At 46.2% G+C, this 11,361-nt stretch overlaps 1 protein-coding gene across 1 annotated transcript; it reads left to right on the top strand.

The window, feature by feature from the left end:
• Window positions 1–2,490: 2,490 nt before the first annotated feature.
• CHST7 (carbohydrate sulfotransferase 7) lies at window positions 2,491–4,730 on the top strand. The gene has a single exon (XM_068265273.1). It carries the CDS (start codon window positions 2,640–2,642, stop codon window positions 3,966–3,968), a length of 1,329 nt encoding a protein of 442 aa, XP_068121374.1. The 5' UTR covers window positions 2,491–2,639; the 3' UTR covers window positions 3,969–4,730.
• Window positions 4,731–11,361: the final 6,631 nt, after the last annotated feature.

Here is an 11,361-nt window from a genome sequence, read left to right on the forward strand (position 1 = left end):
GGCCGAAAAAATGATGCAGGACTTTAGATTTTTTTACGCGTACGAAAATTTGCATTGATTGGAAACAGCCCCATTCACTACCATTAGTTGCCAAATCAATGCGAATTTTCTGAGAGAAAAATCTGACACAAAACGCACAAGTGGAAATCTAGCCTTATAACAACTGAATGAAAGAACTTTCTGCTACATGGTGCCTATCTGGTACTTTCACAATGCCACCTCTGCCAGAAGGTGCTCTATCATGTGCCACACCAGCTTCCCTCCTCCTCTTCCAATGGCAACAATACATATCGCTCTGGTATACCTGAGTAACACATCCGTGCGGCACTTTATTCTCGTGTCACCCATGGATCAAGCTCGATCCTAACAGACAACACTTCTGTGAGAAGGGTACAGAAAAGAAAGTTTAAAAATTCAAGATTTTCCTGTGTAGGAGCTGAAAAAGTGTTATTCACCTGACACACTCTATACATTGTGGACCCTTTCACACTTGGGCGGTGCGGTAAATTTACTGCACCATACCCCCGGGCAATGAAAGTCTTTGGGGGAGTTCACACTTCTTACGTTGCGGTACTCTGCACCAGAAGTGCCCTATCTAACGCACATCCAACTTACGTTGCCTTGCGGCTACTGAGGTGATCTGCTATGGACCGGAAGTCATGTAAGTCTATGGTAACGTGTCTTTAAAAAACCCACCGTAGCTTTCAGCGTTGCACATGCGTGCAAGTGTATTATAGAAATACACTTCCATGCACATCATCAATTGCCCAGCAGGATTTGAGCGTCACTTCCTGTTGGCTGGATACCAGACAGAGATTACCGCATACTAGCGCGATAATCCCTGAAGGCCTGGTTTTGGCGGTGCGGTGCCCGGGCTGCACCGCAACACTGCCACTAAACTGCAGAGTGAAGCCGGCCTCAAGTGTACCTGAGATGAATGTAGCAAAGGAAAATTGGCCCTAGACTACGATACATACACTACACCAGTGATCTGCAAACAAGTCCCACAATGCATTGCAGGAGTCTAACAGCCACAGTCATGATTAATTAAGGCAAATGCATTGTGGGACTTGTAGTTCCGTAACAGCTGGAGAGCCAAGTTTGCAGATCACTGGTCTACACCATACATACATAGACTTATGACTATGGTAGGGATTAGATTGTAAGCCCCTCTGAGGGACAAAGACAGGTAAAAAGACAAGACAATATACTCTGTACAGCACTGCGGAGGATATCAGCGCCACATAAATACTAAATCATAATACTTACCTCGGACTTCTTCCAGTCCCCTGTAGTCCATGAGCTCCCCCAATGTCTTTCCGGTCCCATCCTTAGTACCGCTCCCGTAGCATTCTGCGCAGTTTGTGAGACTTGTAACTGCGCTTGGGCAAACCCTCCCGGCTACGGGAGCATGATGAATGAGGCGCACAGCCTGGAACAGCGCATGTGCAGTGGCCCACATCCCAGCTATATTGCGGACATCACAGCAGCACAGTGCAGTGGCCCAGGACACCAAGGGAGCCAATGGAATAAAATAGGCTGGAGAAAGCCCCAGGTAAGTAAAAACCCTTTACTTTAAACCTCAGATATAAAATAATTTAGTTTATGTTTACGGCTATAGATACAACTGTATAGCTTATCAGATTCTTTTCACTTCAGGTTTGCTAAAGTTTTTAAGTAAGAAATAATCTACAAGTTGGAGATAGTGTACACACTTTTATTAGTGAAATGGCCCATTAGTTGCCTAGACCTGTAGGTAAGGGTGACATTGCCAAATGCATGTTGCAGGTATGATTCCCTTGGGCAACATCGCTGGGCTAGGGTGCACACATGCGTGTCAGCTGTATAGCTGATGATGCGCTGTGTTGCTATCGTGGGGGGGTGGACGAGTGGCGCGTGCGTGATGTCCTGTGACGGGTGGGGGACTGGCGCAAACAATGGGATCAACGTTGCTGGCGTTGAGTAGATTCATCCGGCAGATCGCTCATTTGTTGGGCACCAGCTACTGTACACATGCCTTATTGTAAGCTGAAGCTGTCGTTATCACCAACCTCAGCCGACTTAAATCAGGCGTGTGTGCTAGGCTTAAAACAAGAGACAACAGACAAGGGAAGAAGGATGGCCACAACAGATCGACAGCCCCCCTAAAAAAAAGGAGACAGCTGTGCATTTGGAAGGTGGTGGATAAGCCACATTGATGCACGCAACACGTTTCTTGGCCCCGTTGATGTGTCTAGCTAACAACCCATGGTAAGCCCTTCCGCACATTTGTTTCTGATCAGAGATCCACACATATCTGAGGCTCGCTGCCATTTCCGCCTGAAGTCACATTACAATCCCGTGTAATTAATGGCATTCTCTCTTCTGTAATGCTGGAGCGGGCTGTGAGCAGAGGAGGTTAGCAGCATTCCTGCCGTCACTATCCCACGCTCGTAGTAAATCCAGATTAGACGAGCCCTGAGCTCGGCAATAATAGCATTAGAAGACAAAGGCAGATGCGCTGCGCCTGACTTCCTCTCCTCCTGAGTGACGCGGAAGACGAGCACTTCTCGTGTCTTGAGGACACCAGTTGTTGTTCAGTGAGCGGCAGCCCCACCCCTGGGCGTCCGCTGGGAAGTGGAGGGGAGACAGAGACATGCATGAGAGGAGAGGATACCTGCACAGAGCAGAGCAGCAGCTGCATCATGCAGAGGCGGCCCCGCAGGCTGTGGCTGCTGCTGCTCCTCTATTCAGCGCTCATGCTGCTGCTGCTCTCGCTGCTCTTACATGATGGCTGGTGGACGGTCAGAAGGAGCCGGGCTGCACAGGATTATGACTGGGGACATTCCTCTCGCCGGCTCTGCCCGTCGCTGGACGTCCCTATGTGGAGGGAGGAGGATGCTGAGGATGGCGGGGTGGCCTCCCCGCAGCCCCGGACCCATGTGTACCTCCATGCCACCTGGCGGAGCGGCTCCTCCTTCCTGGGAGAGCTCTTCAACCAGCACCCGGGGGTCTTCTACTTGTACGAGCCGGCCTGGCACATGTGGCAGTCACTGTACCCGGGGGATGCAGAAAGTCTGCAGGGGGCGCTACGGGACTTGCTCCGCTCGCTGTACCGCTGTGACTTCTCTGCCCTGGAGCTCTACGCGGGGGACAACATGACCACGGCGGGCATCTTTGGCTGGAAAAGCAATAAGGTGATTTGCAGCGCCCCCTTCTGCCGATTACGGTGGAACTCTAGCTCTACGGCAGGGGGACCGCGGAACAAGGTTGGCCTTATCCAGCCTGAGGACTGTGAGAAACATTGCCCAGCCCGGCCCCTACGGGACCTCGAGAGGGAGTGCCGCAGCTACCCAGTGGTTGTAATAAAGGATGTGCGGTTACTGGAGATATCAGCCCTACGGCCGCTGATGCTGGATCCAGAGCTCAATCTGCATGTTATTCAGCTTTTCCGGGACCCTCGTGCAGTGCAGAATTCCAGACTCCGATCCAAGCGCTCTCTGTTGCGTGAGAGTTTGCAGGTTCTGCGGAGCCGCTTACGCAGCGGAGACATGGCCAGTAGAGCCCAACAGCAGCAGCAGCTGCACCGCGGGGGCGCAGACTATCTGCTGAGTGGCTCCTTGGAGGTGATCTGTCAGGACTGGCTGAGGGATCTTTTATTAATCCGTGGGAAGGGGCCACCCTGGCTACGCCACCGCTACCTCAAGGTCCGCTATGAAGACTTGGTACTAGCCCCTCGAGAGGAGCTGAGTCGTCTTCTGCGCTTCTCTGGGCTACCAGCTGTGCCTGAGTTGGATGACTTTGTGCTGAACATGACTCGAGGCTCCAGCTACTCCTCGGATAAGCCCTTTGTGGTGTCTTCCCGAAATGCCAAGGAGGCAGTGAGTGCCTGGAGAGAGAGGCTGAACAGAGAGCAGGTCCGCAGAGTGGAGGAGGCATGTAGTGAGGCCATGCAGGTTCTTTCATACCAGCTTCAGGCTGATGACTGACTTATCTGATCTTAAAGATCATGTCTTCAATCATTTCAATTGAAATACAGCATTTTGGACATAAGGAAGAGTCTGTAACAAAACTATTTTCAGCGATTTTATTTGAACTTTGCTTTTGTGTAGTCTGTTGAGGACCTATGTCAAGTTCTGTTATACATACTTTACTCAGTGCATAAGGAACTTTATTTTATCAGGTCATTTCCTGGACTTGATTTCCCACTCTCATTTGTGAAATTGAAATCAGAGTATTGAAATATAGCATGAGTCCGTTTTGTATCTTTGTAGGGTGTGGCCCTGGAGGCATGTTTTATAGAGATAAGAAAATATGGTCTCAAGATGCAAAGAAAAGATTGTACTATTTTATTGTTGTGTGGTTCATCCTGCATTTTGCAGGATGGTTGATGAAGTTAAGGTAAATTATTTAGGATAGGCAGAAAATAGGGTCAGTGAACAGTTAATTCAGGCCTAACAATGTTACAACAGCATTTTCTGAATGAAGCTGTTTTTTTCTTTTAGGTTGCCCTTAAATTTACCTTTTGTATCTATTTACCATGATCATTACTTTTTAAAGAAAACCTGTAACAGAAAAAAAGTTTCTCTGGGAGGTACTTACCTCAGGAGGGGGAAGCCTCTGGATCCTATGGAGGCTTCCCCCGTTATCTTCTGTCCCATGGTGGTCTCGCTGGGCCCCTCCGAATGGCGGCCATGTAAATATTTACCTTCCCCGGCTCCAGCGCAGGCGCAGTAGTGGCACTTGGTGGAAACAGCCGATCCCAGTCGGGTCCTCTCTACTGCACAGGCATCTTGCGCCTGCGCAGTAGAGAGGACCCGACTGGGATCGGCTGTTTCTGTCTGATCCCAAGTCGAGAGCCGCTACTGCGTCTGCTCTGGAGCCGGGATAGGTAAATATTGCAGGCGCTGCTACAATTTGTCAGGCTGTGGCTTTGGAGGACCCCAGCGAGACTACTGTGGGACAGAGGAGGATGGGGGAAGCCTCGATAGGATCCAGAGGCTTCTCCCTCCTGAGGTAAGAACCCCCAGGGGTCCATTTTTTTATTACAGGTAATACCGATGTGAAAATGAATTAAGGAGATAAACAATTATATCTATCTACCTACTCCTAAAAATGACTTTTGATATATGCCAGTTTTACATTATGTTTAAATCTACTTCTTTATTTGTAATTTTTCATTGTCTCTCTCTGCTCATTGACACAGTCTGTGAATTACGCAACAACTAAAATCTGTAGGCCCATACATACGCCTGACTCAAGTCGGCTGAGGTAGCTGATAATTAGGCATGTGTACAGAGGATGTCCAACCCGTGACCGTTTGCACCACTCCCCTCCTCACCATGTGACATCACACACATGCCACTCCGTCATGTCCTCCTTCCCCCAAATGACAATTCAGTGTGTTGTCAGCTACACAGGTGACATGAGTCTGTAAGCTGAGCACAGGAATGTCGCCCAAGGGGATCGGGTTCTGATCACTGACGGACGACATCAACAGTTTGGTTTGAACTATTGACTCTTATCTGTTCCCTGCTCTCAGAAGCTGCCCTCCTGAGAGAAATGAGGTATATGGCTGTAATTCCTTATCAGTGAGGCATGCTGTAGTCCAGTCTTGGACTGGGAGGTGGAAAAACTGAGGAAATCTACTTGCTGGCCAAACAGTACTAATCATGTGTTGCTGCTCAGATTGAAAACTTGCCACAGGTTTCTATGGGAAGTGATAACGCATGGTTATTGCTGTTTGACCAGCAGATGGATTGCCTCAGCTTTTCCACCTCCCAGTCCAACACTGCTCTAGTCCTACTGATTCCCAACTGGAGAGAAACTGTCACTTGCATATCTGAATGTTGAAGTGACACTGAAGTGAAAACTTTGTATGTGTAGTACTGATAATAGAACATTAGTAGCAAATAAAATAGTCTAAATTTTTAGATACATAGCTTTTTTTTATAACATTGCATAATTCTGTCATATTTGCAATTACAAGCCACACTCTGTATTTTAAAATATAAAACAAGCAGAGCTAATGACCCTTTCAACTTCCCTGCAGTAAAAATATTATCTAAATCTGTCTCTGACTTTCTTTGACGCATAAGTGCTCCAGAAAACAGCAACTGAGAGCTCAGATAGGCTATTTGCATAGATAACAACTGAAGTTTCTTAACTCTTCCTGTACTGGAAACAATAGGAGACTCATATTTGTGCTACTATTGTTCTATTTCTTAGCTGTACTATACATACAATTCATTATCTCATACGTTTATTTTTCTATTTCCTTTAAAGCAGAACTGAAGTTCATTTTAAAACACACTGTTTCACTTACCTGGGGCTTCTGCAAGCCCCCAGCAGCCGTCCTGCCCCGCGCCGGTCCTCCCAAGATTCTCTGTTCGCCCGTCACCAGCTACTTTTGGTTTTGCCGCCGTGCCACTGTGCCTGCGCGGCTCTGGCCATGCCTATCCTTCTCGTTCCAGTCCGCAATAGCGTTATTGCAGATAGGAACACGTAGAAAGGATACGCTTGGCAGGGCTGCGCAGGCCTTGACTTACAAGTCAAGCAACGTAGTGGCGGCAGGAGAACAGAGGATCGTGGCGGACAGGACGGCTGCTGGGGGCTTGCAGAAGCCCCAGGTAAGTGAAACTGTTTGTTTAAAAATGAACTTCAGTTTCGCTTTAAAGTGAACCTGTACTGAGTAAAATTATGTAAAATAAACACATGAGGTAACTTCAAATGAACATTACATAGTTACCTTGCCATCTGTTCCTCTTAGAAGCTCACCATTTTCTTCTGACAATAATCCCTTCCACTTCTGACAATATTTTGTCAGATCTGAAATATATCAGTTGCTGTCAGTTATAGCTGAGATTAAAACTGATGTACCAGGTAAATGTCCATGTTTCCTTACGGCTCAAGTGGGCGATGTTACAGTTTAACAGTGTGCTGACCAGAAAGCTGGTATGGGTAATGGCCATTTTCAAAATGGAGGACGGAAAATTCCCTTGTTCACAGTGAACAAACAGGACGCGGGAGAGAAGAAAGACACTGAGAAGTAAACTACATGGAAGGTAAGTATGACTTGTGTATGCTTATTTTGACTTTTAATTTTCAGTTCAGGTTTTCTTTAAAGGGATACTGTAGGGGGTCGGGGGAAAAGGAGCTGAACTTACCCGGGGCTTCTAATGGTCCCCCGCAGACATCCTGTGTTGGCGCAGCCACTCACCGATGCTCCGGCCCCGCCTCCAGTTCACTTCTGGCACGCCTGTGTCCTCGCTCCCGCTGATGTCACCAGGAGTGTACTGCGCAGGCACAGACCATACTGGGCTTGTGCTATACACTCCTGATGACATCAGCGGGATCGAGGACACGGCAACGCAGGCGCAGTGGTTTTCAGACTTCAAAGTTTGAAATTCCAGAAGTGAACCGGAGGCAGGGCCGGAGCATCGGTGAGTGGCTGCGCCAACACAGGATGTCTGCGGGGGACCGCTAGAAGCCCCGGGTAAGTTCAACTCATTTTCCCCTGCCCCCCCTACAGTATCCCTTTAAGTCTTTCTTGCAGAGTAAAAAAAAGGAACACAGCCTAATTATTTGTATGCTTGGCACTGTACATACTAATGTTTATCTCATCTGTTTATTTCCAACTCGGTATTGCTTTAAGCGTCTACTTCTCCTTCAAGGAACGCTGAAAGTATTTTTTTGTCAAGCTAGAATGCGTTGTTAAGCTACAATATATTTATTTTGTTCTTTATCATAAGACTTTGGTTGTACTGTTCTATTTAAAATAAAACTACATTTCATTTTTAGTTGTGATCCAGAACTTGTACAGGCTTTTATGTTTGGTGGGCTTATTCAGAGTCACAGTTGGTAGTGTTGGTGTTTGAATTCAGTATACTGAACTTGCAAACCCAAATGATCCCAAAAACCACACTGCAGCACCTGACCAAATAGACAGGGTCACGGAGAGTTCACTTTCTTGTGGAAGGAGGAAGCATGGAATTCATGTGAACCCCCCCTGTGACCCTGTCCACTTGCTCAGGTGCTGAAGTGTTGTTTTTGGGATGTTTTTCAAGTTCACTACAGGTGACACACATCAACCAATATGAATTAAAGTTTCTGTCCACTATAAAGCCTGGTAGACACTAGGCCTGAAAAATAAATCGATTTAAACCGAAATTGCGATCAGCAAGATCACAATTTTGGAATCATCAAAGTGGCGATTTCTGCAATTACGTAATTTCCGCATGGGGGAAGTTTGGAGAACTTCAAACTTCCCCCAAGTCCTGACGTATGCAGCTCGCAGCATCGGCGGCGTTGGAATACCTTCCGCACGAGTCCAACGCTGTCCGTTCTCTATCGGCTCTTGTGCAGAGCATACTTCCTGGTTCCGAAGAATGCCGTGCATCTGAGTCTGCAGGAGGAGGAGTGTATATATTGGCATTGCTGGACTCGTGCTGGAAGGTATGTACAGCACTGCTGCGGCATGGGGGCACAGAAAGAGGCAGCAAGCACAGAGAGACACAGAGGTTAGTGCAAAGAGACACAGGGGGCATAGAAAGACACAGAAGGGGCAGAGAAAGAGACAGAGAGAGACCCAGAGGGGAGACCGAGAGAGACACAGAGGGGCCAAAGAGAGACAAAGGGGACAGAGAGAGACAAAGGAGGCACAGAGGGGGAACAAACAGGCACAGAGGGGGAACAAAGCTTGATTTGAAGGAAATCAGAATTGAATTGAAATCGTGATTTTGAACATAAATCACTCAAATAAATTTTTTCCTAAAATCGTTCAGGCCTAGTAGACACATCCAATTTTTCTTGGCCACTTTTGCCACCTCCATGTAGTGTGAAGGCTTACCTACACAATCTGTTCATGATATTCAAAATCTGTTGGCCTTCATACTACATGGAGGTGGTAAAACGGGCCAATCAAAATTGGATGTGTGTACCAGCCTTAACACTAAAGGTGCCCATACATCACTCGATTTTGTAGGCCAGTTGACCTTCTAGTTTCCTAATTTTATTAAATTGGATAATTGATGCTGCTACATAGCAGCTCCAATTGATTTCCTTTAGGGAAATTTCATATACAGCATGTCCTTTATAAAGCCCGCCGCCCGAAGTACAAGAATTGATAGGAACACTATTCTTACCTTGAGAATGTAAACAGCTGTAACAGGGGGTCAAACCCTCTCCCACTCTAGAGTTTTATCAATTTTGGACAAGAATTGGAATTTAGAAATACATTATAATCTAATTACAGTAAACTCTGACATAGTAAACATTCTGGTATAGTAAACTAAGTGCCCAGGTCATGGGAAAGCCCCATTATAAGTTTATGGAAAGAACACCTGGTATAGTAAATCCTGATATAATAGAATTTCTGTTATAGTAAACCTGTATTTTGGCCCCTTCAGTATTGGGCAATAGTGAAAAGTTGGTGGGCAAATAGTCGTATGTCAGTTGGAGACTCATGAGCCGTGGTCTTGCTCGCTATCTGCCCACTATGGGCCTGTATGGATTACCTCAAAAGCACCAGCCTGTAATGCTGGGAATACACGGTTCGTTTAAACCTTCGTTTCGATTGTGCCTTTTGTCCTTTTCGATCCCGAAATAATCGGTCATACGGTTAATATAACCACCCACGGTTTCGTTTTTTTTTTCGATTCTGATGGTTTCGTTTTTCCAATGATCGAAGGCTGCAAAGAAACGAAACGAAAATCCCTTTTTACAGGGACGGACTAGCATAAACGAATATATAATCGATCTGAACAGCCATCAAGCCTACCAATGGCTCGATTAGATGGATAAAGAGAGATAATATCAAACATGTTCGATCACTAGTCGTTCGTTTTTGGGGTCTATTAATCGAAACTATAATGAGATTATGACTATTTTCACATACGTTTTCAACACTCGATTCGTTTACCGAACGAATCGAAGGTTTAAACGAAGGCAAAAACGAACCGTGTATTCCCAGCATAAGACCTATGCTTCCTGTATAAGCTGCTGCCTAATTACTGAGAAAATTGCCTGTCATCTGTGACTTGCTTGTGCATGGCTGCAATGTATTATCCAGGCTGCACAGCATGTGGGCAGAGGAGCACACTATCAGTACTGTACCTGCATTAACCGGTGAGACCTATGCTTCCTGTGCAAGCTGTTGTGTGATTATTGCATGTAAATCCCTAGCGAAGACACTGTCTGCTGGCTTGCTGAAGCACTAAAAAGAAAAAAAGACTCCCAATCACTGACTAAATTAAGATACAGTGCTATAGTATTCTTTATGTACTTGAGTATGACCATTTCTGATATAGAAAACTTCTGATATAGTAAATCACTTTTCCCTGGAGTTTACTATAAAGTGATTCTACTGTAATAAGTGCCCATTCACACCAGAAGTGCTTTTCTGAGCATTTTGCGATTGATTAGCGTTTTTTAAAATCGATCACATTCACTTGCGGAAAACTTGCGGAAAAAATGCAGTGATCGCAAAATCGCGATTTTTGCCGCGATTTTAATGAAAGTAAATGAGAGCGATTTTAAAAAATGCAAATTAATTGCAAAACGCTCAGAAAAGCGCTTCTAGTGTGAATGAGCCCTGAGACGGTAAACCTTTACATTTAAATAGATGTAAATGAATTTCAGCATTTCTACTAACAATAAAATAACATTTGGTTTTTCATGTACATGTAATTTCACATTCAAATGTTTGTCACGGAAGATGAAGGATCAGCACTGTAATGTTGCCAGTGATGGGTGATTGTGTTCTCTGAACAAACAAAACAAGGGAGGGTCATCTTGACTTCTTCTGATACACATACGTAGTAAAAGAGTCTTTCATGAAAAGTAAAACTAGGACTCATGCCTTGGAAAAACTGTGTTTTCTGCAACTTAGCAATACAGTACAGCCTTGACTCTGTACAGTCACCTGAGGGATGGCATCTGACCTCTGTCAGGACAGTGCTAGTACAGGCTTACGAAGCTTAACTCTCCCACATTTGCTTCTTAGCAGAGTTTAAAGAAAATCTGTAACGAAAAAAGTATCAAGGCTTTCCCCGTCCTCCTGTGTTCCACGGTGGCGGCGATAAAGCTCCCCGAACAGCAAGGATGTAAATATTTACCTTCCCGGCTCAAGCGCAGGCGCAGTATCGGCTCTCCACTCGGAGATAGGCGGAAATAGCCGATTGCTGTCGGGCCACTCTACTGCGCAGGTGCAAGTCTCCTGCGCAGTAGAGCGGACCCGACGGAGATCGGCTATTTTCGCCTATCTCCATGGGGGAGCCGCAACAGCACCCCCACTGGAGCCAGAAAAGGTAAATATTGCACAGCCTGACAAATTGTCGGCTGTGCATTCCGTGGGCTGCAGCGAGAACGCCTTGGGACACACAG

The sequence above is a fragment of the Hyperolius riggenbachi genome, chromosome 2, assembly GCF_040937935.1.
Source record: "Hyperolius riggenbachi isolate aHypRig1 chromosome 2, aHypRig1.pri, whole genome shotgun sequence".
Taxonomy (NCBI): domain Eukaryota; kingdom Metazoa; phylum Chordata; class Amphibia; order Anura; family Hyperoliidae; genus Hyperolius; species Hyperolius riggenbachi.

Coding starts and splice junctions, on each gene's coding strand:
- CHST7 (XM_068265273.1), top strand. CDS start 2,640: ATGAGAGGAGAGGATACCTGCACAGAGCAGAGCAGCAGCTGCATCATG.